Source organism: Eptesicus fuscus, chromosome 9 (assembly GCF_027574615.1).
Source record: "Eptesicus fuscus isolate TK198812 chromosome 9, DD_ASM_mEF_20220401, whole genome shotgun sequence".
Classification (NCBI taxonomy): domain Eukaryota; kingdom Metazoa; phylum Chordata; class Mammalia; order Chiroptera; family Vespertilionidae; genus Eptesicus; species Eptesicus fuscus.
The window spans coordinates 32,719,601-32,746,735 of NC_072481.1; the positions used below are offsets into that span (position 1 = coordinate 32,719,601).

At 49.2% G+C, this 27,135-nt stretch overlaps 1 protein-coding gene across 4 annotated transcripts in view; it reads left to right on the plus strand.

Moving 5' to 3' along the window:
* The first annotated feature begins 1,746 nt into the window (after positions 1-1,746).
* ECHDC2 (enoyl-CoA hydratase domain containing 2) overlaps positions 1,747-27,135 on the plus strand; it is a 28,654-nt gene continuing 3,265 nt past the window's right edge. Inside the window, exons 1-8 of one of the 4 annotated variants that reach the window (XM_054721306.1) lie at positions 1,747-1,963; positions 15,512-15,579; positions 15,650-15,737; positions 15,834-15,854; positions 18,370-18,456; positions 19,247-19,339; positions 21,151-21,207; positions 21,425-21,612. In XM_054721306.1, coding sequence (XP_054577281.1) covers positions 1,831-1,963; positions 15,512-15,579; positions 15,650-15,737; positions 15,834-15,854; positions 18,370-18,456; positions 19,247-19,339; positions 21,151-21,207; positions 21,425-21,612 — 735 coding nt within the window. In that variant the 5' untranslated portion in view covers positions 1,747-1,830. The remainder of the gene's footprint in view (positions 1,964-15,511; positions 15,580-15,649; positions 15,738-15,833; positions 15,855-18,369; positions 18,457-19,246; positions 19,340-21,150; positions 21,208-21,424; positions 21,613-27,135) is intronic. The other 3 variants (XM_054721307.1, XM_054721308.1, XM_054721309.1) reach the window with 3 other exon arrangements.

A 27,135-nucleotide genomic window follows, 5' to 3' on the forward strand; every position in this document is an offset into this window, starting at 1 on the left:
ATTTTTTAATTGGGTTGTGGGTTTTTTGGATGTTGAATTGTATAAGTTCTTTAAATATAGGATGTGGCAAAAGTAGGTTTTCAGCTATGAGTATGTGAAACTTTTTATTCTTGTATTATTATTTGTTAATTATTATATTACTTTCCATACAAACAACTATAAACCCCACCCTGTATTTTGGATATTAACCCTTGATTGTGTGTGTGTGTGTGTGTGTGTGTGTGTGTATGTATGCATATATATATATATAATTTGCAAATATCTTTTTCCATTCAGTTGCCCTTTCTTCTTGTTGATGGTTTAAACAATATGAAACAATATGTGTGTATATATATACATTCATATACATATATAGTTGACTCATTAACATTGGACTCCAGACACTGTAACTCATGTCTGAAATAAGTTTATCTAATATTATTTTATTCATAAGGCATATCACACCCTTCTTGCACTTATGTATACCAGACAGCACTTCAGGCTTGGGGACCATTTTTAAACAGTGAAATCACCAACAAAAAGGACCAAAATGCAAAAAAAAAAAAAAGTGACATAAACTAGATCATGATAGGGACACTTGTTCGCAGCGTGAAAGCTACAACAAGCACTGCATGGTCTTGTTCGACCTCAGCTGACGTGCCTTTAATTAGGAATTTTTATGCACAAAGCACCACTCAAAATGTTTGCCACCTCAAGAACTCTTTGAGTATTGACTTTGGGGTTACAATTTTCGTGAGTAGACAAATTTGCAATTCAGAATCCGCAAATAAAAAGGATAAAATAAATAAAATATATTTAGGGGCTAAAGCCTTTGTTTCTGTCACCTCCTTTAATCCTAACAAAACAACTCATGAGAACGAGCTTCAGAGAGATTAAAAAGGTCACAACGTTAGTCACTGAACTTTGTTTTTTTCTTTGTTTTAGACATATATGTTGTGAAGTTTCCCCACCACCCACCCACCCATACCCTTTATTGGTGTAAGGTCCCAAGAGTTGCAACACACGCATGGACTCTTCCAAATTACTACCATTAACAGGATACAGAACAGTTCCAACGACCCGAACATCTTCCTCAGGCTTTTGTGCTCTCAGTCTCAGACCCGGCTCCAGACCACACTCCTTCTTATCCTTGAACCTAAGCCCCAATGGCTGGTATCTGGTTGAAAAGCTGGCTCTTCAGTCCTAACCGGTTTGGCTCAGTGGATGGAGCATTGGCCTGTGGACTCAAGGGTCCCTGGTTCGATTCCGGTCAAGGGCATGTACCTTGGTTGTGGGCACATCCCCAATAGGGGGTGCGCAGGAGGCAGCTGATGGATGTTCCTCTCTCATCGATGTTTCTAGCTCTCTATCCCTCTCCCTTCTTCTCTGTAAAAAAAATCAATAAAATGTGTTTAAAAAAAAGAAAGAAAAGAAAAGCTTGCTCTTCCATGGCTGAGGTGAATTCCCGCTCCCGGGCCCGAATACGTTCCGTTCAGGCCGGACATTTCCCTTTTTTTTTTTTTTTTTTCGGACATTTCCCTTTTGCAAGAGGTTTTAAATCTGTGGTCAGTACTTTGACTGGCGTCTGCCTTGCTCTTTTCCAGTAAGTCACCATTATTGTCTCCGCTTTTCAGATTAAAACACTGACGCTTACATTAAGACGCGTTGGTAGCCTTGCCCCAAATCCCGCGGCGGAGCCGGGCTCCCCCGCCCGGGAGGTGAGGCGCGCGGCCGGCGGCCCGGCGGCCCCTAGGTGGAGCGATCGGCGCAGCCTCGCGGCCGCCCTGCGAGCTGGCGGCGGGAGAGCAGGTCCGGGAGAAGCCGAGCCGCGCCTTCCCAGCCGGCGCCCACATGCAGCGCGTCCTCACCTCCCTGCGCCTAACGCGCCCCTGGAGGTCCCCTCCGGCCCGCAGCTGTGCCTCGGCGGCGGCAGCGGCCCGCGACCCGGAGATCCAAGTGCGCGCCCTGGAGGGTCCCGACAAAGGTGCGTGCGCTCTCCCCGCGAGCACCCAGGAGGCGGCTGGGGCGAAGGGGCAGAGCTGAGGAGGGGGGCGCCTGGCGCTGCTGCCCGGCCCAGGCGATGCCGGCGCGTCCACCGCACACGGAATGACTGCGACCGTGGGGTCGTCTAATATATTTCGGGATTTGTACCCCAGTCCCCTGCATCCTAGCCTAGGTTGCCCGAGAATGAGTGACCACCTTACTGGCCTCCCCGACACTACTTGGAACGGGACTCTGGGTCAGGGTCGGTCCTCTCCGTCCCCGGTTAGCCTGCGCTGCGAGGAGGGGGAGAGGATTACTCAGGGGTAGGACTAGGCACCCGCACCCACCCCCGCAGCTTTAAAAGGCGTGATTGCGCCCCGGGGCCAAGGACTCTGGCAAGGTCCCAAGGGGGCCGAGGCGGCAGAGCCAATCGTGCGAGGCCGCGATGGAGGGCGGAGGGTGAGGGCAGAGGAGGGCGCGTCTCCTCCCAGCAGAAGGGCCAGGAGAGTTCGCTGGTCCCTGGCAGAAAACACCTTCGATTGCGCATTTTGTTTTGTGGTGGTTGTTACCCATACCCCTCGGTCTTACCCTCAGGTCCAGGCCGTTCTCTTGGCTTTCTCTCCCGTCCTGTTGGTGTCAGAATTTTAATTTACACAAATGGCATTGGAGTCTACATCTCTTATTTCCTCCCCCACCCCTTACTAACTTTTGAAGAGCTGCTTTGCTATATTAATCTAGTTCCTTGCTCCCTGCTGTGGCACGCTATTCCCTCATGTGCATCCCCCCACTTTGGATGGGCGTGTAGGGGTTGCTGAGTCTTAGAGAATGCCCCTTACTCTCATGCTTTATTCATGCCCAACTGGCAACAGTGCTTGCCTTGATATTTTTCTTTGCCATTAAGAAACAGAGGCACACCCTGGCCCGGTAGCTCAGTTGGTTAAAGTGTCATCCCTATACCTCAAGGTTGCAGTCCCGTCCCCCGCCCCCCCCTCTCCCAATCAGGGTACATACAAGAAACAACCAATGAATGCATAAGTGGAAATAAATGTCTCTCTCTCTCAAAATCAATAAACTGCTTGGCCAACGTGGCTCAGTGGATAGAGCATTGGCCTGCGGACTGAGAGGTCCTAGGTTCAATTCCGGTCAAGGGCACATGCCGGGGTTCCGGGCTAGATTCTCAGTAGGGGGCGCGCAGGAGGCAGCCAATCAATGATTCTCTCATCATTGATGTTTCTATGCCTCTCTCCCTCTCCCTTCCTCTCTGAAATCAATAAAAATATATTTAAAAATAAATAAATTTTTAAATTAAAAATAAACAAAAAACAGCTGCACAGGGAAATTAAGCAATTTGAATCAGGTGTGATTTCAAAACTTGTGTTCTCAACTATTAGGTCATCACTGCCTCTTCTGTACAAAACACAGACTAGTACATCAGTAAAAAGTATTACCAGGGGTCATAGACCTTGCAGATAGCAGAATTGTTATCCATGGATAACAAGGATCAGCATAGTAAGCCTCTGCCCACCATTTATTTTTCATTTAAATACTAGAGGCCCAGTGCATGAAATTCATGCAAGGGGGGAGGGTTTCCCCTCAGCCCAGCCTGCACCCTCTCCAATCCAGGACCCCTTGGGGGATGTCTGACTGCCAGCAGTTGGACATCCCTCTCACAATCCGGGACCACTGGCTCCTAACTGCTCACCTGCCTGCCTGCTCACCCCTAACTTCCCTCCCTGCCAGCCTGATCACCCCTAACTACCTCTGCCTGCCAGCCTGATTGCCCCTAACTGCCCCCCCTGCCACCCTGGATGCCCCCAACTGCCCACCCCCACTCCCCCCCACCCCCGCCGACCTGGTCACCCCACGCAGCCTGCTAGTCAGTCGTTTGGTTGTCCCTTGCTAAACCCCCTGCCGGCCTGGTTGCCCCACACAGCCTGCTGATCAGTTGTTACTGTGAGGGTATCGTGACCAATTTGCATATTACCCTTTTATTAGTATAGATATTTTTTCTTGATTTCAGAGACAAAGGGAGTGGGAGAGAGAAATAGAAACATCAATAATGAGAAAGAATCATTGATCGTCTGCCTCCTGCATGCCCCATACTGGGGGAACGAGCCCACAGCCCAGGCTTGTACCCTGACCGGGAATCGAGCCGCGACCTTCTGGTTCATAGGTCAATGCTCAACCACTGAGCCATGCTGGCCGGCTGCCCCTACCATTTAGAAGGTCATTGAGGGACAGTGGAGGAAGCATGAGGAAAAGACTCCCACACAGGAGAAACACCACCTCTCCCCCATCCCCCGCAAAATGACTTGGGGCCATTCGATGTTTATGTTAGAAGCCACAGGCTCTGCCTTCATCTTGGACCAATGGCCTAAGAGTCTTGTCACACCTGTTGTCCTTGAAAACAGGATTGGCTTGTTAGCCACTCTTCCCTCTTCTTTATGGCTCTGTTCCAACTCCTTACTTAGCAGGGTGTTCATGGTTCTCCACTACACCTGACCTTCCCATTTTATCTCTTCTGCCCCAAGGGTTCATTTTAAGCTGTCCCACCTCTGTGTTTTATTCTAGCTATGCCCCTGACTTGGGTCCTCTCCTTTCCTCTCTGCCTATGTACGTACTTCTGGAATTACCACCCTTCAATACCCCTTTATTTTCCACGGATCTGGACTTGTCTCCCTCGTAGGTTGTTAGCTCGTTGAACGTCGGACTGCTAGCTGGGTCCAGCTGTTAACTTAGGCAAGTTCTCTTCTTTCCTGGGCTTCAGTTTCCCCTTCTATGTAATAAGGAGTTGGTAAACCAGTTGGTCTGTATACTACCTCCAGTAGTTTCTGTTGGCTCCTACCCATATCACCAAGCCTGTGATCCAAACCCTCCAGACAAAAGTGATCCTACATCAACTGCCAAGGAAGTCATCAGCCAGTGGCATGGCGGGTTTGGTGAGTAAGGAGAGTGCAGTGCAGACCCATCTCTACTGCTGGAAACAGCAATGTTCCGAGAACCAGGGCTCAAATAGAAGGCAGAGTCCTCTTGGTTTCTCCAGGTGGTATGCAAATTGAATGTTGTCAGATGAAAGAATGAAAGCCAAAGACACCCTACCTGGCTCTTCAGGGCTACCAGCTTGGAGTTCATACCTTGTTTTGGGCCCTAGACTTTCCCCAGCATTTGTGTCCTTTTCCTGCTTACTGTACCCACAAACTCTGGCTAACCATTTATGTGCATTATTTCTTTTAATCCTCGTAACAACCTTTTTTATTATTTCTATTTACAGATAAGGAAATTGAAGGCCAGGTGGATAACGTAATATGCCCAAGGCCATGGAACTGGTGTAGGACTGAGCTATGGCTTGAGTGAAGCACAATAAGATTTGGCAGCTAGTGTTTTGAGAGAGGAATATAAAGATGAAAAGAGGAGAAAAAGATGAAAGATGGGAGAGAGTCAGCCAGAGAGAAAGGAATGACAGAACAGGAAAGCGAAAGGAGAGAAAATTTCTGTCAATCCCAGGACATCATTACTATATTAGTTTTCTATTGCCACCAAACATTGTTGCTTATAATAACACATTTATTATCTCATAATTTCTGTAGGTCAGAAGTCCAGGCACAAATTAGCTGGGTTCTCTGGCCTTGGGTCTTCTTGGACAGGGTTATGTTCTCATCATAGGCTTGACTGGGGAGAGATCCGCTTTCAAGCTCCTCACCTTGTTGACAGAACTCACTTGCTATGTTTACAGGACGGAAGTCCTGTTTTCTTGCTGACTGTTGGCCAGGGGGCCCATCTCAGCTCTTAGAGGCTCCCCACACTTCCTTGATATATGACCCTCTCCATAGTTCCACTATTTCTCTAGAATGCACTAGCAAAACAGACTATTTTTTTTTAATAAATCTTTATTGTTCAGATTATTACAGTTGTTCCTCTTTTTTCCCCCCACAGCTCCCCTCCACTCGGTTCCCACCCCACCCTCTGCCCTTACCCCCCTCCCACTGTCCTCATCCATAGGTGTACGATTTTTGTCCTGTCTCTTCCCACACACCCCCACACCCCCTTCCCCCCGAGAATTGTCAGTCCACTCCCTTTCTATGCCCCTGATTCTATTATATTCAGCAGTTTATTTTGTTCATCAGATTTTTTATTCACTTGATTCACTTGTTGATAGATATGTATTTATTGTCACTATGTTGTTCATAATTTTTATCTTTACCTTTTTCTTCTTCTTCCTCTTCTTAAAGAATACCCTTTAGCATTTCATATAATACTGGTTTGGTGGTGATGAACTCCTTTAGCTTTTTCTTATCTGTGAAGCTCTTTATCTGACCTTCAATTCTAAATGATAGCTTTGCTGGGTAGAGTAATCTTGGTTGTAGGTTCTTGCTATTCATCACTTTGAATATTTCTTGCCACTCCCTTCTGGCCTGCATAGTTTCTGTTGAGAAATCAGCTGACAATCCTATGGGTACTCCCTTGTAGGTAACTAACTGTTTTTCTCTTGCTGCTTTTAAGATTCTCTATTTGTCTTTTGCCCTTGGCATTTTAATTATGATGTGTCTTGGTGTGGTCCTCTTTGAATTCCTCTTGTTTGGGGTTCTCTGCACTTCCTGGACTTGTAAGTCTATTTCTTTCACCAGGTGGGGGAAGTTTTCTGTCATTATTTCTTTTTTTTTTTCTTTTTTTTTCCAATATATTTTTATTGATTTTTTACAGAGAGGAAGAGAGAGGGATAGAGAGTTAGAAACATCGATGAGAGAGAAACATCGATCAGCTGCCTCTTGCACACCTCCTACTGTGGATGTGCCCACAACCAAGGTACATGCCCTTGACCAGAATCGAACCTGGGACCCTTGAGTCCGCAGGCCGATGCTCTACCCACTAAGCCAAACCGGTTTTGGCTCTGTCATTATTTCTTCAAATAGGTTTTCTGTATCTGGCACCCCAAAAATTCAGATGTTGGTACACTTGAAGCCGTCCCAGAGGCTCCTTACGCTATCTTCACACTTTTTTTTTTTCTTTTTCTTTTTTTTAATATATTTTATTGATCCTTCACAGAGAGGAAGAGAGAGGGATAGAGAGCTAGAAACATCGATGAGAGAGAAACATCGATCAGCTGCCTCTTGCACACCCCCCACTGGGGATGTGCCCGCAACCAAGGTACATGCCCTTGACCGGAATCGAACCTGGGACCCTTGAGTCCGCAGGCCGACGCTCTATCCACTGAGCCAAACCGGTTTCGGCAATCTTCACACTTTTTGATTCTTCTTTCTTTTTGCTTTTCTGGTTGGGTGTTTTTTGCTTCTTCATATTTCAAATCTTTGACTTGATTCTTGGGATCCTCTAGTCTGCTGTTGGATCTCTGTATATTATTCTTTATTTCAGATAGTGTATGCTTAATTTCTAGTTGGTCCTTTTTCATATCCTTGAGGGTCTCACTAAGTTTCTCAGAGGTTTCTAAAAGATTCTTGAGTAACCTTATAACCATGGTTTTGAACTCTATATCCAGTAGTTTGCTTTCCTCTATTTCTTTCATTTGTGACCTGTTTCTTTGTCTCCACATTTTGGCTGCTTCCCTGAGTTGATAGAGTGGCTTTGTGTGCTAGGTGTCCTATAGGGCCCAGTGGCTCAGCCTCCCCAGTTACCTGAGGTGGACACTCTTGGTGCACCCCTTTGTGTGCTGTGTGCACAGTCTGTTGTAGTTAAGCTTTGATTGCTGTTGGTATCACTGGGAGGAATTGACCTCCAGGCCAGTTGGCTGTGAGGATCAGTTGTGTCTACAATGGTAGAACTTCTGTGCTGGAGACACCCTTATGGGGCAAGACTTGCTTCAGTGGGGCTTTGGCACTCACTGAGTCTGCCCCCTGAGTGTGTCTCTTATGGATGTGAAGAGTTGTAATCTGGATGATCTCACTCTGACCACTGGGTACACTGGCTCTTGGATCTCCAAGGAGGTGCAAAGTCAGCCTCTGCCTGAGGCCACCCAGCAGGAGCTACAGAGAGATCTGCAGATTCCTCCTCTTTGTTTGGGGTTTGGAGGTGTCCAGATGAGGCCCAGCTGTGAAGCAATGCAAGCTGCTGTCCAGCCTTGGGCCTTTTTTTGGAGGCTCTGGGGTTCTCTGACCCAGCTGCAGTTTGTTAGGTTTTAGGTTGCAGAAGGCCAGGGCATTCATATGCAAAAGCCTCTGCGCACAGCTTGGGATTGTAAATTGGGTGGGGTAGGGTCTCAGGGAATCACCAGGGCAGAGCAAACAGCAATGGCTGACCATCAGCCCTGCCCCGAAGAGGTCCCCGGGTCTCTGTGTCCCCCCGCACCGTGCAGGAACAATGATCGCTGCAAGCACCTCTGAGAGAATGCCAGATAGCTCAGTTTCTCCCTGTATGAGTCTGAGTCCCCAGAGTCTCATCCGGAACTGGAGTTCAGAGCAGTCGGGAGCTTGTATCTCCCTCCTTATTGAAAAAGACAACAGCATACCCAGTTGGCAGCCCTTTTCTGCACGCACCTCCGTACCTCTGAACTTCACTTCCGCACCTCCGCACTCTCTCCCAGTCTCAGTGTGCTTTTCTCTTTCCTTCTAGTTGTATAAATTCCACTCAGCCAGCCTTCCCGTGGTTCTGGATGATATTCGTTTTGTCTTTTAGTTGTAGTTTTGAAGTGGTTGTGCGAGGCAGCAAGTTCAGGTGTTTACTTATACTGCCATCTTGGTTCCTCTCAAAACAGTCTTATATATAGCATAACCTAACCATGAAAGTAACATCTCATCACCTTTGCCATATAACTGACTCTACTCTTGAAAGTAACATTTGGTAGCCTTAGCTGTATTCTGTTGGTTAGAAGCAATTCACAGGTCCTGCCCATACTCCAGTGAAGGGGCTGGGAACAGAGGGGCACTCTAGGGTCTGTCGCCACAATGACCTTGGACCTAGACTGTTTTCCTCAACCCCTCTGATAGGATTTCTCTGTTTCCACCAGTTTCTCTTCTGAAGCACCAGAGCTAGAGAGAACTGTAGGGACATCTGATTTCCTCTGTGGGACCTCCAGATCTTGCTGGGCTCAGTGAGCTCTTTGAAAATGTCTGAGGAGGCTAAGGAAGTTCACCTAGCCTGAGTGTCACAGTTCTCTGCCCTAGACCACAGCTTTCTAACTTCAGGCTGGACACCCTGTCCCTTGAGAGCTCTGAAACTTTCTTGGGCCCTTCTCTATGTCTCAAATCAACTCACACTGAGAATGCCATCTTAATAAACACTGCTTGTTCTACAGACAAAGCTGAGGACCCTGGAACAAAAAAATAAAATAAAGGGCCTTTGAATTCCAAAGGCTTGGTAAACACTCCTCTAGTCTATCCCGGACATTTTAACAAAGGGGAAATGGCCCCTGCCCACAACTGATGTGTCTTCCCTACAACTGTCCCAGATTGGGGGGTTGAATTGAGGCCAGAGTGGGGTGCAAGGCCCAGATTGGGGGGCTCTGGGGTTGTATTAAAGATTGGACTTTATTTTGATGAAAAGGGAGGGGAAGGACACGGTCAGATTTGGATTAGAAAGATGACTGTGAACCTAATGAGCAAGACTGAGGGCAAGAGGGCCAGTTGGGTGATCCACGTAATAGGGTTCAAAGCCCATAGCAGGTTAGTGGCTGCGATGAGGGCTATGAGCTGAAAGATCTAAGATCTATTTAAGAGGTTGGATTGGCAGGTCTTGGAAACTGAGTTTTCATGGGTGAGGGAGAAGGAGGCAACAGGGTGGACTCCTGGGTTCATAGTGCCATCATTTACTCACCAAGAGAACAGGAGAAAGATTGATAATTTTGGTCGAGAGGTCAAGTGGGCAGTTGGATATTTAGGCTGGGAACTCAGAGGAGAGCTCTGGGCTGGCCAGGTGTGCAGGGCAGCCCTGGGGATATAAGAGGCAAGCACATAGGAGGTGCAGAAGAAGGGACAGGTGAGCAAGCCCAGATCCTCCGGACTCTCCTCCCTCACCTTACGCTGCTCTCCCTTTACTCTGAACTCCTCCAGTTCCCGAAGACACCAAAAGGTGGCAGAATATGTTACCCCAAAATATGCTTCTTTGTCATAAGGATTACTTTGTGCTAAAGGCACTTGAAAAAACAAACAAACAGCAGATGCACGAAAGGCATTTGGATTTCCCCTTTTCTTCCTGAAGGCAAGAGATAAATACTCCCCCGTGAAAGCTGCCCTCCCTGGACCAGGAGAAAAGAAACATCCTTCAACAGAGAATCAAAGCCAAGAGAACTCTGTACAAACACATTTTATTAAGAAACAAAATTGTTATTTTCCTTCAGCCTCCTCACGTAGTTTAGTTACCTTTCCACAACTGTCTCTTTGTTCAACCTACTATAAAAGCATGTAGGTTCCACCATTTCTGGGGGGGCTTCATTTCCTTATGGGGCTCCCATGTCGTGTAAAACTTGTATAAATGTACTAGTGTATGCTTTTCTCCTGTTCATCTGTATTATGTCAGTTTAATTGTATTATGCCAGCCAAAAAGAACCTAAGCGGCCCAGCTCTACAGATTTTGTAAAAACCTCTCCCACACTCAGGGCCCTCATCTGTGCAGCTCCCTCTGCCTGGAATGGGCTTTTCTCCCCACCAACACACACACACACACACACACACACACACACACACTTTTGCCTGCCTTGCTCTCCTAGTCATCCCTCAGCTCTCAGCTAAAAGGTCATTGTTGACCTTCTACACTAGGGTCCCCCTCGGCCCACTCTCTTCCTCCTTGTCCTTTCTATTCTGTGTTCTCATCACAAACAGTAATGACATCAATGAATGTCTGTCTTCTCTGTCAGACTGCAGGTTCTGAGAAGACAGGGACTGGGCCTGCCTGATCTCTGGAATCCGTGTCTAGTACAGAAGCCAACACATGTTAGGTGCATTATTTAATTGTACAAATGATTGAATACAGAGGTCCTGGATCGAGCTTTCAGGAACTTTGACTTTAAAAAATCGGATAGTCCCTTACCTATAGTATTTCCCCACCATACCTCGTTCCTCAAACGAACATTTTTACTTATTCTCACCTTGCTCAACGCTTCCACTCGTGAACTGCCACCTGTGATCCTCTGAGTATGTTATGCCCTTACCTTACTCAAGACCTCGTATTTTTATTTACTTGTACGAGGTTATAAGCACCTTGTGGGCAGGGACTATTATATAATTTATAACTTACACAATTTCTTATCTATTACAGTTGTTCAATAGATAGTACAGTTTCTTTTTTCACGCCAACACTTGGTGGCTTTTTTGTTTGTTTGTTTTGTTAACCCTCATCCAAGGATATTTTTCCCATTGTTTTTTTGTTTTGTTTTGTTTTGTTTTTTGTTTTGTTTTTCTAGTGAGAGATTTTTTTATTATCATCTTAAGTTTTTACATATGTCTCCTTTTTTCCCAATTGTCCCCCCCCCCCCCCCGCAACCATTCCCACCCAGGGCAAGTCCCCACCGCCCCAGTGTCTGTGTCCATTGGTTATGCTAATGTGCATGCATACGTCCTTTGGTTGTTCTCCAACCCCCCACCTCCCCTGCCATTTGTCTCTGGATCTATTTTTGTTCATCAAAGTATGTTGATCATTATAGCCCACATATGAGTGAGATCATGTAATATTTATCTTTTTTTTTTTTTTTAAGTTTTAAACTTTTTTTTTTTTTTTTACTTTATATTTCTTTATTGATTAAGGTGTCACATATTTGTCCTCATCCCCCCATTCCCATCCCACCCCTCTCCCCACGCATGCCCCAATCCCCTGTTGAACTCAACCGTTGGATAGGCTCATATGCATGCACACAAGTCCCTTGGTTGAACTCTCCCCCTCCCCCCACCCTCCCCTATCCTCCCTCCGAGGCCCGATAGTCCGATCGATGCCTCCTTGCTTCTGGTTCTGTTCTTGTTCCTCAGTCCATGCTGTTCATCATTTCCCCCAGATGAGCGAGATCATATGTCACTAGATACATACTAATAAGAACTGAATGTGAGACGAGCAATAACAGTTATGCTGACAGGCAAATGAATCAATCCGCAGCGAGCTTCCCCCTGGACCAACAGTTCTTCTGAGACCCAACCTCAATGTCCAGTAGTTCCCTATGTGTACATGTCAGCACTGACCCCTCAGCTCTGGATGGTGGACAAATGGTGGCAATGGAGGTCCGACTCCCTCTGGTTTGGTCTCGGCCGAACCCAGGGGCACGGCGTCACCCGGACTAAGGGGCACATGGCCTCACCCATACCCAAGGGGCGCGTAGTCTCACCCGGGCCTGGGACCCAGCCTCACCCGGATGGATCCAGGGGCGCATGGCCTCACCCGGACCCAGGATCTGGCTTCACCCGTATCCAGGGACGCCTGGCCTCTCCCAGACCCAGGGGCACGTGGCCTCACCCGGGCTCAGTTGCACAAGGCCTCACCTGGATCCAGGGACACATGGTCTCTCCCGGACCCAGGGACGCTTGGCCTCTCCCAGACCCAGGGCCACTTGGGCTCACCCGGGCCTAGGTGCACGAGGCCTCATCCGGATCCAGGGACGCATGGTCTCACCCGGACCCAGGGACGCTTGGCCTCTCCCAGACCCAGGGGCACGTGGCCTCACCCGGGCCTAGGTGCACGAGGCCTCATCCGGATCCAGGGACACATGGTCGCACCCGGACCCAGGGACGCTTGGCCTCTCCCAGACCCAGGGCCACTTGGGCTCACCCGGGCCTAGGTGCACGAGGCCTCACCCGGATCCTGGGACACATGGTCTCACCCGGACCCAGGGACGCTTGGCCTCTCCCAGACCCAGGGCCACTTGGGCTCACCCGGGCCTAGGTGCACGAGGCCTCATCCAGATCCAGGGACGCATGGTCTCACCCGGACCCAGGGACGCTTGGCCTCTCCCAGACCCAGGGGCACGTGGCCTCACCCGGGCCTAGGTGCACGAGGCCTCACCCGGATCCAGGGACACATGGTCTCACCCGGACCCAGGGACGCTTGGCCTCTTCCAGACCCAGGGCCACTTGGGCTCACCCGGGCCTAGGTGCACGAGGCCTCACCCGGATCCAGGGACACATGGTCTCACCCGGACCCAGGGATGCTTAGCCTCTTCCAGACCCAGGGTCACGTGGCCTCACCCGGGCCTAGGTGCACGAGGCCTCATCCGGATCCAGGGACACATGGTCGCACCCGGACCCAGGGATGCTTGGCCTCTCAGACCCTGGGGCACGTGACCTCACCCAGGCCTAGGTGCACGAGGTCTCACCCGGATCCAGGGACACATGGTCTCGCCTGGACCCAGGGGTGTGTGGGATCTCCCAGACCCAGGGGCGCTTGGCCTCGCCCGGGCACGGGATCCAGCGTCATCCGGGTCCAGGGGCACATGGCCTCACCCGGACCCGGAGTCCAGCCTCACCTGGACCCAGGGGCATGTGGCCTCACCTAGACCCAGGGACGTGAGGCCTCACTTATACCCAGAGGCGTGTGACCACACCCTAGCCCAGAGGCGCGCAACCCCGCCCGCACCCGGGTCTCAGCGGGGCCCCGTCTTCCCGATCCCAATTCCTGCCGGTCAATCTCCCCTCAGCAATTCCTCTGGCCATCCTTCCAGAGCTCCAGTATGGCTGCTGCAGAACTCGTCGGGCGGCGGCTCGGCGAAGCTCCGGTGCGCCCGGTGCATGGCGGTGGGCCGGTCTGGCGTCGCTGCGTCGGCCCTTGGGTCTGCATCGGTGGCCGGTCGCCGAGCATGCGCACCTGGCCGCTTCCGGGGCGTTGAGATTCTTGACGGACTCGGAGGTCAGCAAGCGCGGAGTCTCCCACCCCATGTCTTATAGGGGCTCGTCTGTCCGTGCTTGGCTGCCAGTGGAGCCGTCCCCTCAGCCGGAGACTGCCGGGGGAACTGCGCCGAGCACGTTCCAGGCCGCTGTTGTATCACCTGAGCCATAGTTCTTTTGTGTCGCCTGAGCCGTAGTTCTTAAAGTGTGGTCTTTGGGTCACCGGCATCAGCATCATCCCACATACCCCTCTTTTATTCTAGTTGTAGAGCATCTACTCAGCCAGCCCTATGGTGGTCTTGGATGGTGTCTGCTCTGCTCTCTTGTCGTAGTCTCAAAGTTGTTGTGGTAGGCAACAATCAGGCTTCCGCCCTATGCCTCCATCTTGGTCCTCCTTTGTATAGTTAAGTCTTGATTGTTGTTGGTGTCACTGGGGGGGCTCTCTTTGTCTATAAAGGAAGAGTTGCTGTGCAGGAGACACGTCCATGGGCCGGGTCTTGGTGCAGCAAAGCTTTGGCGCTCACTGAATATTCCTGTTGAATGTGTCCCTTATGCACGTGGTTGAAATCTGGTGTCATCTCCCACAGACCACCAGATGCCCTCGTTTCTGGGTCTCCAATGGGGTGTAGATCAGCTACTGCCTTAGGCACTCAGCAAGGATTACAGCAAAAACTGTAGTTTCTTCCTCCTGTCTGAGTGGCCCTGGAGCAGTCCGACTAGAACAGCAGTTCATCTGGTCCGCTGCCAGAGAGCAGGCCACCCACATGCATAAGCCGTTGCTTGGGGCGCAGGTGTGCCTGCAAGACTTGCGGGGCAGGTCTTCAAAACGTGCGGGGCGGGTCCCAGGGCGGGGCGGGGTCTCAGGGCGCCAACAGGCCATGGTGCGGCGAGCCGCGATGGCTGTGAGTCTGGTCCTTCTGCCTTCCACGTATCTAAGTCCCCTCGTTCCGCACTCCAGCGCAGCAAACACTGATTGCTGGGCGCACCTCCGCAAGAGTCCCGCCTCTCCCCGCAGGCATCTGGGTCTCCCGGGGTTCGCCAGAAGATGGGTTTCAGGGTGATGGAGAGCTAATCTCCCCTAGGTTTGGAACAAAAGCCCCTCTCCCCCGCCACCAGCCAGACCCACGCGCCTCCACACCTCATCCCCTCCGATTTCGCTGGGTGCGAGGCAACAGAACAGCCTTTAACCTCCGCCGCCATCTTTTTCAAACTTCCCAATTTGTACTTTTTAATCCCTTGAATTCAGTCAACTCTACTGAAGTCTAGCGCCGCCGGGAGGTGCACGGAGAGGGCGCCCGGGCCTCCGTCCGGTGTGCGGGGCGCGCGGCCCGCGGCACCAGGCGCGCGGGGGCTGCGCGGCGGGGACGGGTGCTGGGAGGCCGCCGGGCTCCGGGCGCCGCCGCTACGGCGGCCTCCCATTGTTTTTTAGAGACAGTGGAAGGGAGGGAGGGAGGGGAAGAGAGAGAGAGAGAAAAACAATGTGAGAGAGACACATCTATAGGTTGCCTCCTGCACACACCCCACCTGGGGCTGGGGACTAACCTGCAGCCCTGACTGGGAATCAAACTTGAGACCCTCTCTGTGCGCTGGATGGCGCTCTAACCACTGACCCATATCAACCAGGGCAACACTTCTTTCGTGAAGCAGGAAGGACAAGGGTTGTTCTGTTTTAGTCAGGAAAACCAAAGCCTGGGCATGTGTGACTTCCCCGTCACGCGGCTGCTCAAGCTAGAGGCTGCCAGGCCCAGCCAGGAGCGAGCAGGCCAGAGGCCTCACCCAACGTTGCCCGGTCCCTGCAGGAATCACTGAGATTCTGATGAACAGACCGCACGCCCGAAATGCCCTGGGAAATGTCTTGGTTAGCGAGGTGAGAAATGGCCGGCACCAGGGTGGGTTGGGGCTGGGCTGGGAGGTGTCTGATGGGGTCTGCTCTGCAGCTGCTGGAAGCCCTGGCCCGGCTGCGGGACGACCGACAAGTGCGTGTCCTGCTCTTCAGGAGTGGAGTGAAGGGTGTGTTCTGTGCAGGTGGGTGTCCGCCCCTCCCCCATCCCGGGGCTCAGCGCGGTTGGTGGGGGGGCTTAAGTCATCTCTAGCATGGGACTCATTATTCCCATTTTACAGATGTGAACTCAAGACTCAGAGGTAAAATTCCTTGCCTAGGGTTACATAGCTACTAAGAGGTAGAAGAGAATTCAGTTTGAACTTGGCCTTTCTGACCCCCAAGTCCTTATTCTTTTGGCTACACCATGCTGTGTTCCGACCCTACACTGAGGAAAAGAGGAAACTGAATCAAAGACATTCACAAGGTCAGTGGCCAAGATGGGACTCTGTGCCCCTTTGCCCGGTCCCTGCCACCATAGTTTTCCACTATCCCTGCACCATTTGGTCCTCACAACAAAGCAAGCACCATGCACTTCTGTTTCAAAGAAATACCACATCCCAGGCCCATAAGCAGCAAGTCCATGAGAGCTAAGCTGAGCTGAGCTGAGAACCAGTGCTGGGATGGCTGGAGAGAGGGTAACGGAGGTACTGGGGAGGCAGGAAGTGGTTGTGGAGAGAGAGGATGGGAGGAATGTGGTTTTCAGGTTTTCAAGGGGAGATAGCTTAGTCCCTCCATCTGAGCTGTTGGGATCCTGGTGCCCGGCGTGGAGCCTGCCCTGGCAGGACAAGTATATAGAAAAAGGTCTCCCTGACCTGGCAGCCCTGGCAGAAATTCGCATCCTATCCTGTCCTCTTCCTTTATCGCCATCTCTGCCTGACCTCTATTAAAATAGTCACTTCATGTCCCTGTTAGCACCACTCCTCACTATCCCAGATTAGCACAAGGAAATGGCTACCAGACGTCTGGGTCTGACCCCAACTTGCTCTGGAATCCTTGGCTAGTCCCTGCCACTCCCTGGGCCTCAGGTCCCCCATCTCTCATAGAGAGGCTGGAACTAATCAAAGATTCCCAGCGGCTCTCCCAGCTCTCACTTGGTACAGTCTAGAACTTGAAGAGACTACCTTCACCCTCTACTCCCACCTCAGCCTCCTACCCTCTGGCCTTTGATGACCTCACCAGCATCACTGTCCTCATCGACGCCCTTGCCCATCTCCATGCCACTGGATCCTGCATTCGCTTCTCAGTTCTCTCATCTTACCTGACCCCTCAGCCTCCGTGGACCCCGCTGACCCCTCCCTCCTTTTAAAAATAATCAGTTATATAGTGATGCATGTCAGTTGTTTCACAATAAAACTGGGAGGGGAAAATCAATAACTTTTTATTTTATATAATTTTAAAATTGTGGTAAATACATACATGACACAAAATTTACATTTAAACTATTTTTAAGTGTTAAAATTCAGTGGCATTAAGTACATTTACAAGGTTGTGCAACTATTACCACTGTTCATGTCCAGAAACTTTTCATGAGCACAAAAAGACTCAGTCCCCATTAAGCAATCCCTCCCCATTCTCACTTTCCCACAGCCCTGGTAACCTCTGGTCTACTATGAATTTGCCAAAGGGGACAGAACATGAGTGTTGTCAAGCCTCTGTGTTTAGGTGATAAGTTTCTGTGACAAAAGAACCTGCTGACTTCTAGTTACCTCACACAGCTGGAATCACACATTTGTCCTCCTGTGTCTGGCTTATTTTACTTAGAATAACGTCCTCAAGGTTCATCCATGTTGCAGCATGAATCAGAACATCATTCCTTTTTATGGTTGAATTTTCCATTGCATCTTCACACATTTTATTAATCCATCCTTTGGTGGACACTGGATTGTGTACACCTTTTGGCTCTCGTAAATAATGCTGTTTTGAACACTGGTATGCAAGTGTCTGTGTGAGTCCTTGCTTTCCATTATTTGGAGTATATCCTTAGAAGTGGAATTACTGGATCACAGTAATTTTACGTTTAACTTTTTTGAGAGACCACCAAAATGTTTTCCACCGCAGCTGCAACATGTTAAAATCCCACCAGCAATGCATCAGGGTTCTCCACATTGTTGTTTGTAATAGCCATCCTAATGGGTATGGGATGTGAACTCACTGTGGTTTGGGTTTGCATTTCCCTAATAACTAATGATGTTAAGCATATTTTTTTAAAATATATTTTATTGATTTTTTTACAGAGAGGAAGGGAGAGGGATAGAGTTAGAAACATCGATCAGCTGCCTCCTGCAACACCCCCTTCTGGGGATGTGGCCAATGCTCTATCCACTGAGCCAAACCGGTTAGGGCGTTAAGCATCTTTTCCTGTGTTTATTGGCCACCTGTGTATCCTCTTTGGAGAAAAGTCTATTGAAATATTTGTCCTTTGTGGGGGTTCTTGTTGTTGAGTAATAGGAGGTTTTTGTATGTCCTAGACATTAATCTCTTATCAGATATGTGAATGGCCAATATTTTCTTCCATTCTGTGGGCTGTCTTTTCACTCCTTCATCGTGTCTCTTGACAGAAACGTTGTTGATTTTGAAGTCCAACTTTCCTTTCTGTGTGGCACCTCTCCTTTATGACCCACTCCCTGTTCCGCCCTGGATCCCTGACAACGCTTCCTGGTGTTTCTCCTTCCCCTCTGGCTGCTCCTCCTCAGGTCTCCTTTGCTGGATCTTTAGCAGCCGAGGACTCAGTAACGGGTTATTTCCCAAGCACTGTCACCAACCCCTTATTTGCAGGTGCAGACCTGAAGGAGCGGGAGCAGATGAGTGAGGCAGAAGTGGGGGTCTTTGTCCAGCGGCTCCGAGGCCTAATGAATGAGATTGGTGAGGGTCCAGAAATGGGGTGGAGGAGGGCCCTGCTGATCCCTGCCTTACCCACCCTCCCACCCACCCCCCACCCTCTATTCTAAAGAGAGGACAGTTTCTATCATAAGCTCCGTGGAAAGACAAACGACTCTCCCAGGGAGGATGGGCACAAGGAATTGTACAGGAGGAGGTGACAAGAGGGTTTAGAGGGCGTTTCCTTCACACGGGGCTCAGCCTTTGTGCCCTGCTGCTTTTGACCCCCACCGCCCACCCCGTGACATCAGGCTTCAAGCCTAGCTATTCCAGAGGAGCCAAGTTTCACCAAACATGCTTTCAGGCTTGGACATTGTTGTTCCTTTGGCTGGAATATCCCTCCTTAGCCACCTGAACCTCTTACTCATCCTTTAATACCACCAATACCTCGGTCCTCCAGGAAGGCTTTCCTGACCCATCCTCCAAGCTTCCTTTAACAGAGTACAGATCGCCTGGGTCTGTCTTCCCATGTCTCATTCAATTCTGTGTTCCCAGCACCCAGCACAGGGCTTGCCACACAGAACAAGAAAGGAAAGCAGAATGGCCAATCCCAGAGTGGCCAGCAGGGGAGGGGGCCTGAGCAGGGATCATCCAGCCCATCTCCCCACTCTGGTTCCTAAGCTGGTCCCACAAATTTCCCTGTTGGAAAATCCAGCTTCTAAAATAACCTGGCTGAGGCCCCCAGATCTGACACCACTGAGGCCCTCTCTAAGCTTGAGTCCCTGTCCTGGTCCCGCCAACGCCTCTCAACCGGAGCCCTTCTTCGTCTCCACAGCAGCCTTCCCTGCACCCACCATTGCAGCTATGGATGGGTATGCCTTGGGTGGAGGCCTGGAACTTGCCCTGGCCTGTGACCTTCGAGTGGCAGGTACTGGGCAGGGGGAGAGGTGGGATAGGGTGGGGAGGAAAGGGTGAGTGAAACAGGGTAAGTCTGGGGATTCTGTGAAGTCAGCCACTGCTCTTGGCTTTCCTACCAACAGCAGATCTAAAGGCAAGGTGGAGGACACAGGGGAAGCTGGTTCCCCGCCTGGCCCAGCCCCTGACTGCAGAACCAGTCACCCTCAGCACCAGCCTCCCTCAGCACCAGAGTGCTCCAGCCAACCGAGAGCAACTGCTGACAGGACAGGGACGAGAGCACAGAGAGGGAAGGCAGAGCAGGACAACACTAGGTGTTTAACCCTCCAGGTCTGTCCCAAGAAGCTTTACTTAGCATGTGTTTTTTTTAAAAAATGTATTTTATTAATTTTTTAGAGAGAGGGATAGAGTTAGAAACATCGATCAGCTGCCTCCTGCACACCCCCTACTGGGGATGTGCCCGCAACCAAGGTACATGCCCTTGATGGGAATCGAACCTGGGACCCGTCAGTCCACAGGCCGACGCTCTATCCACTGAGCCAAACCGGTCAGGGCTGCTTAGCATGTTTTGAACAAAGGTGAGGCAGGGGCAGCCTGTCACCAGCCCAGCTGAACACAAACATGCCTGGGCAGGAACATTGCCCTCTGGTTCATTGTTCAGAGCAACTGGGCCTTGAAAAGTGGAGGGAGGAGAAGAAGAGGATTCCTGGTTACATTTTAACCTTACTGACTTGGTGGTTAGGTACACCCTTCTTGGAGACAGAAAAGTCTGTGCCATCATGGCGCTCTGTCTCCCCTTAATGCTTTCTCCTGCCACCCCGGAACATTTAAAAATATGCAACTCGAGCCCTGACCGGTTTGGCTCAGTGGATAGAGCCTCCGCCTGCGGACTCAAGGGTCCCAGGTTCGATTCCGGTCAAGGGCATGTACCTTGGTTTCGGGCACATCCCCAGGAGGGGGTGTGCAGGAGGCAGCTGATAGATGTTTCTCTCTCATTGATGTTTCTAACTCTCTATCCCTCTCTCTTCCTCTCTGTAAAAAATCAATAAAATATATTTTTAAAAATGTGCAACACGAGCCATAGAAGTAGCTCATATCTACACAACGCATGCCAACAAAAAGGCATCAAAATACCTGGTTAGGTCATAGCCCCAACTCTGCTTCTCACCTTGTCCATGTTTAAGGCCAACTAGCCTATAGGGTTTGGGCAATAGGAGAGTGAGTGTAAAGCCCCTCATAGGCAGAAGAGATGGCTGTTCCCTCCTGCCTGGCTCAGATGGCCAGAGGGAATTTAGGAGAAGCCTGTGGGTGGAACATTCAGAGGGCTTCTCAGAGGAAGCAGAACTCAGAAGAAGGATGTGGACTGAACACAGGAAAATGTCAGGCTAATGAAACGCCAGGAGGAATAACTGGTGGGAGCAGGAGTCCTTCACACTGTAGGCCAGACCGTAGCTAAGGGTGTATGAGACAGAGAATCCATTAACCCACCAATAGGCAGTGGGCACCTTCCAGGAACCCCTTCCTTGTTCCAAGCACCGTTACCTCATTTGATCCTGAGCGGCTCTTTGAAGCAGGCAGAAGAGTGGTAATCATCTTTTTCCACCTATGAGGCTCAGAAAGGGAGTGAGATTTGCCTGGGGATGCACAGCCCCCACTCTCGACCCCAGTGGGGATGGTAGGATGAGGACCTGGGCCTCCTGACCGCCAGGCCAGAACATGATGGAAGTGGCTGGCTGAAGGGGTGAGCAGAGAGCCCAGAGGTAGGTATCACTTCTCCCCAAGGATTGGCACTTGAGAGGGTGGGGCTTCACTCTGTTTATGCAGCTTCCTCAGCTGTCATGGGGCTGATCGAGACCACCCGAGGGCTCCTCCCAGGAGCAGGTAACATCACCCACAGCACCCGACCTCCTCTACCTGCCCAGTTCCTCTATCCAGAGTACTTCCCCGCTTTCCTCTTTCCCCCCGTTTCCTAGGCTCTGCCTTTCTAGCCTAACTCAGACTCTGCTTCTGAGAAGAAGTCTTGGCTGATGCCCAGCCTGGGCCTTCTCTGGGCTCCCTGTTCCCATGCTGACTTACCATCCCCATTCCATCCTGGCAGGAGGGACCCAGAGGCTGCCTCGGTGCCTGGGGGTGGCCCTGGCGAAGGAGCTCATCTTCACAGGCCGACGACTGAGTGGGACACAGGCCCAGGCCCTCGGGCTGGTGAATCACGCGGTGGCCCAGAATGAGGAGGGCAATGCTGCCTACCACCGGGCACGAGAGCTGGCCCAGGAGATCCTGCCCCAGGTGTGTTGGCAGCCCAGCACAGGAGGGAGGACCTGTGCCGTGGGGGACACTCGTGTGGGGAGGCCAGGGTGTCCCACAGGGCCACATAAGATCCATTTAGCCAGACTCATAAAATTAACCCTCTTTGAATCTTGCATCCATTTAGCCATCCAGTAAACAAAATTAAGTCAAATGTTAAAATGAAAATTGAATTCTGAGGGACTCAAATGGGCTTGAAAATCTTCAGAACAGCACTGTCCAAGAGAACTTTCTGAGATGATGGGAATGTTCTATACTTGTACTGTCCACTAAGGCAGCCTCTAGCCACAGGTAGTTCTGCCAGGCCCAAAGCCTTCAGCAGGACACCCTGGATCTGACTGATGGGGTCTCCAAGAACCTGAGAGCCTCTGCTAGCTTCTCATGACTCTGACAGGACCCAGAGGTAGGCCCCACATTTCCATAAAGATATGAACGCAGCTGAAATGGAGCTGTTTTACTAATCCTAATATATAAAAACCCAGGGTCCGAAACGACCAAAGGCTCCACCAACTGGAAGTCAGTCCTGCAGTCAGTGCTGGGTTGCCGTGGCGACCCAGCACTGACTGCCGCTGGTGCTGGCGCAGCTACCCAGCACTGACTGCTGAGGTGGCTGTGGATCAGACCCCAAGAGAGTCCCAGAGAGAGAGGAAGGGTCTGATCCGCAGCCTCTGGGGCAGCTGTTGATCAGCCATTGCATCTCCCTTTCTCTCCGGGCTTCGCCAGCAGCCACTCCTCTGTTTCTCTCCGGGCCTCCACGGGGGCTGCTGATCAGCCCCACCTCTCTGATCAGGCCTGGAGACACTGACTGGCATAGAAACCGACCAATCAGAACCAAATCTGGGTGAAATGTGAGGAGCCAATGACTGCCTAAGAGACAGAGCTTTTGACGCTGTCATAGAAACTGACCAATCAGAACCAAATTGGCCAGCAGGGGAGGGCCGTTGGGGGTGAGATCAGTTAGGGGCAATCAGGCAGGCAGGCAGAGAGGTTAGGGGTGATCAGGCAGGCAGGCAGAGGGGTTAGGGGCAATCAGGCAGGCAGGCAGAGGCAGTTAGGGGCGATCAGGCAGGCAGGCAGGCAGGCAGGTGAGCGGATAGGAGCCAGCATTCCCAGATTGCGAGAGAGATGTCCCCGATTGGAGAGGGTGCAGGCTGGGCTGAGGGAACCCCTGCCCCTGCCCCCCCATGCACAAATTTCATGCATTGGGCCACTAGTATATATGTATGTATGTATGTGTGTGTGTGTGTGTGTGTGTGTGTGTATATATATATATAAAAGCCTAAGTGAGCCGAAACCGGTTTGGCTCAGTGGATAGAGCGTCGGTCTGTGGACTGAGGGGTCCCAGGTTCGATTCCGGTCAAGGGCATGTGCATTGGTTGCGGGCACATCCCCTGTGGGGGGTGTGCAGGAGGCAGCTGGTCGATGTTTCTCTCTCATCGATGTTTCTAGCTCTCTGTCCCTCTCCCTTCCTCTCTGTGAAAAATCGATAAAATATGTTGAAAAAAAAAATAAAAAGCCTAAGTGACTGAATGACCAGTCAATGCAGGAGCTACCCTCTGGGGGTCAGTGCACTCCCACAGCCAACCTCCCATGGTCCCTGTCCCCCCCCCCCCACACACACACACACAGGCCACCGATCAGTCCTGATCGCCAGCCAGGCCAAGGGACCCTACCCATGCACGAATTCATGCATCAGGCCTCTCGTTTATAATAAATATTGACTAAGCCCACATGGAGCATCTCCTATCCATCAGACACTATCTTAGATACTTTCATTAGAGCAATCCAGCTGGGTTGATTATCCTCATTGTATCTGTAATGTAACAGACCCAGAAAAGTTAAGTGACTTGCTCATCAAGGTCACAAAAAGTGACTGCAATACCATACCAGAGAGACAACACAGGTATTTTGGTATTTATTTTGCATGATATAAAAACTACATACAAGGTAAAAACTAGCATTTTATTCTAAAGAGTACACAATATGTACAAAAATTTCTAAAACTATAAAACTAATGCATTTCAAATATAAAAATTTGCAAACATCTTACAAAACAAAAAATGTAAGTCTATAAAAATATTTTCCATTCGTCATTTTCATATTAACAGATAAAACTATTTGAATAATTATGAAAATTAAGTATTTATTTTGTTTTTTTATATTTTTTTACTGATTTCAGAGAAATTATTGATTTTGGAGAGGAAGAGAGAGATAGAAACATCAATGATGAGAGAGAATAACTGATTGGCTGCCTCCTGCAAGTCCCACACTGGGGATCGAGCCCGCACCCTGAGCATGTGCCCTGACCGGGAATTGAACCCATGACCTTCTGGTTCATAGGTCGATGCTCAACCACTGAGCCACGCTGGCTGGACTAGTATTTATTTTGGAAAAATCTTTCTCTATCTCCTATATAAATAATCCTACCTCCTTTTTATAACTTTGAGGCCTTCCTTGAGGGCAGGGATCATAACTTTAAAAACTGATAGTTTGATTTAAAAGAAAGCATGTTTTGTCTTCATTTCTTTTTTTAGTTTCATCATATATAAATGGAGCATCTGATGGTACTACTTGGCCAATTTTAATGCTATCAGATTTCTATTATACTTGATCAGGAAGTATCTGATCTAAACAAAACTCTACATGACTCAAGGTCTCGGCTGGCTGCACCTTCACAGAGGGGGCCTACCTAGCAAGACTGGTAGACTGAAGGGTTGTCTTTTTGCATCAACTGTGTAACTGGGTCTTTGAGCTTGATCTCAAGATGATTCTGATTTCAGTTCTTGTAGTATTCTAAAATAATGGTATTATACTAATGTAAGTACTAGTATTTCAGTACTTGAAAGTAGCTTTGCATTCCAAAACACCAGCATACCAAAAACTAGTACTATAATCACTAATCCCAATGCTGGAATATCTGATGCAACCTAAAAAAGTAAACCTTCAGCTTCCAGCCAATTCCTGGATGGGTGACTGCCAGGTGTGGTACATGGCTACCCTCTGGTGGACAAACCACTAAGACTAGGGAGTCAAATGGTTCCAGAGAGTAGGGTCCAAAAAAGACTTTTAATGAATGCAAGGCCTACAACTTAATACTCAGATTTCCCCCCTAAATTGTAAATACACATTTTGCTTTAAATATGGATTTGGCTATGTTTTCTACTTAAACATACTGCACAAGTGTGACTCACTGTTCTCATTTCCAAATAACATTCAAATTATTAGATTTCTAATAATCCTCACATTTAAGTATATGTCTATATACTTAGAAACATAAATGTGTCTGCTAACACATACACAGACATATGCTGAAATGGGAACCTCCAGGAAATCAGGTTAAAAAAAAAACAACAAGGTGAGTACTAGTATGTTTATTATTATTCCATTTGTGTAAAAGATGTTGGTACTGCATGCCTTACGGGGAAGGGTCAGTAGAAAGGAGGAACTTTACTCTTTGTTTTATACTTTACCATATTGTTTGAATTCTTTACTATTTATTTTAATTTCATGTTTTTAAAATGTCTGTTAGAATTAGATTAACCTCTAAAGGTATGTTCCTTATCCCTTAAACCATTCTAAAAAGAATTTAGAGTTATTTATATACTAGAGGCCTGGTGCACGAAATTCATGCACTCAGGGGGGTCCCTCAGCCTGGACTGTGAGAGGGCGCAGGCCAGGCCGAGGGACCCCACCGGTGCACAATTGGGGCCAGGGAGGGACTGTGGGAGGGGTCCAGGGCATGTCCAGCCCATCTTGCTCAGTCCCAATCAGCCAGACCCCAGCAGCAAGCTAACCTACTGGTCAGAGCATCAGCCCCCTGGTGGTCAGTGCATGTCATAGCAACTAGTCAACCAGTCAACTGTCTGTCCCCTGGTGGTCAGTGCACATCAGAGCGAGTGGTTGAGCGGCCTTAGCATATCAATAGCATATTACGCTTTGCTATTGGTTGAGTGGCCGACTGGACAACCGGACACTTAACATATTAGGCTTTTATTATATAGGATATGAGTATACACAGGGGTGGCCAAAAGTAGGTTACAGTTGTGAGTATGCAAAAGTTTATTCTTGTATTATTTTTAAATGTATTTTTATTGATTTCAGTGAAGGGAGAGGGAGAGATAGAAACATCAATGATTAGAATCATTGATTGGCTGCCTCCTGCACACCCCACACTGGGGATCAAGCCTGCAACCCAGCATATGCCCTCACCCGAAATCAAACCATGACTTCCTGGTTCATAAGTCAATCCTCAACCACTGAGCCATGCCAGCCAGGCACTGTATTTTTTAATTGTTGTATTATTTATTATTATTACTAACCTACTTTTGCCCACCTCTGTATATTTATTGACCACCTTCTTTTAAGCAACTGCACTTTTTCATTCATGGTCTGGATGTGCTATTATTTAACCAGTACTCTAATGATGAACATTTATGTGGCTTACATCTTTTTGCTACTGCAAAACAGCTGGAGTGAATAACTGTACATCTTAGTGTACTTGTACATCTGCAGGACAGATTCCTACATGGAGTTGCAACATCAAGGAGTATGTGCATCACCCGTCTGGTGTGTCTCAGTGGTTTAGCATCGACCTATGAACCAGGAGGTCATGGTCCGATTCCCAATCAGGGCACATGCCTGGGTTGTGGGCTCAATCCCCAGTAGGAGGTACACAGGAGGCAGCTGATCAATGATTCTCTCTCATCATTGATGTTTCTCTCCCTTATGTTTTTTTTTTTAAAGAGCATGTGCCTCTTACATTTGCCAGTTCTTGCCAAATTGCCTTCCCCAAAGCACTGTACCAATTTACTCTATCAATAATGTATGCAAATACTTGCTTCCTAACCCTAGCAATAGTGGGCAATACCAACATTTTTACTACTTACCTAGTCTGAGGTTAAAGGGGCACCTCCCTGTTTTGATTCTCATTTTCTTAACTAGGAGTAAATCTGGGAACCTCTTGTGTTTATACTTTTCTGTGAACTACCTTTTCATATCCTTATGAATATTTGTTGGAAAAATACTAGCTCTTTATAAATCAAGAAAATTCATCTGTCATAAGTATCACAAATACATTTTCCCAGTTTTTTACTGTTGCCTTTTATTTGTGGTGTTTTTCTCAACTTCATTTTTATGTAACTAGCTTTTTAAATTATGGCTTCTATGCTATGACTTTAAAAACAGTCATTCTTTTTCTGATAAAGTCTTACTTATAAAAACTTCAAATAATACGACTACTACAGGCAGAAAGTGCATCCTTTGCCTGGAAGTGGGGCTGGGAGTGCCGTGCCAGGCCTGTTGTGGCACAATTGGAAGCAAGACCAGAGAAGCGAAGATGGCAGCTTTGATGCTCTTGCTTCTCAATGGCTGTGCAAAATGCCCCCTTGGGATTTCAGCCCAGGCTGGTCAGACCTCAAAGCCCAAGTTCCTAATCCTGACCATGCTTTAACTCCGCCGAGGTGAAACTCGCTTGCAGCGGAGGCTTGCATTTGCTGAGCTGAGAGG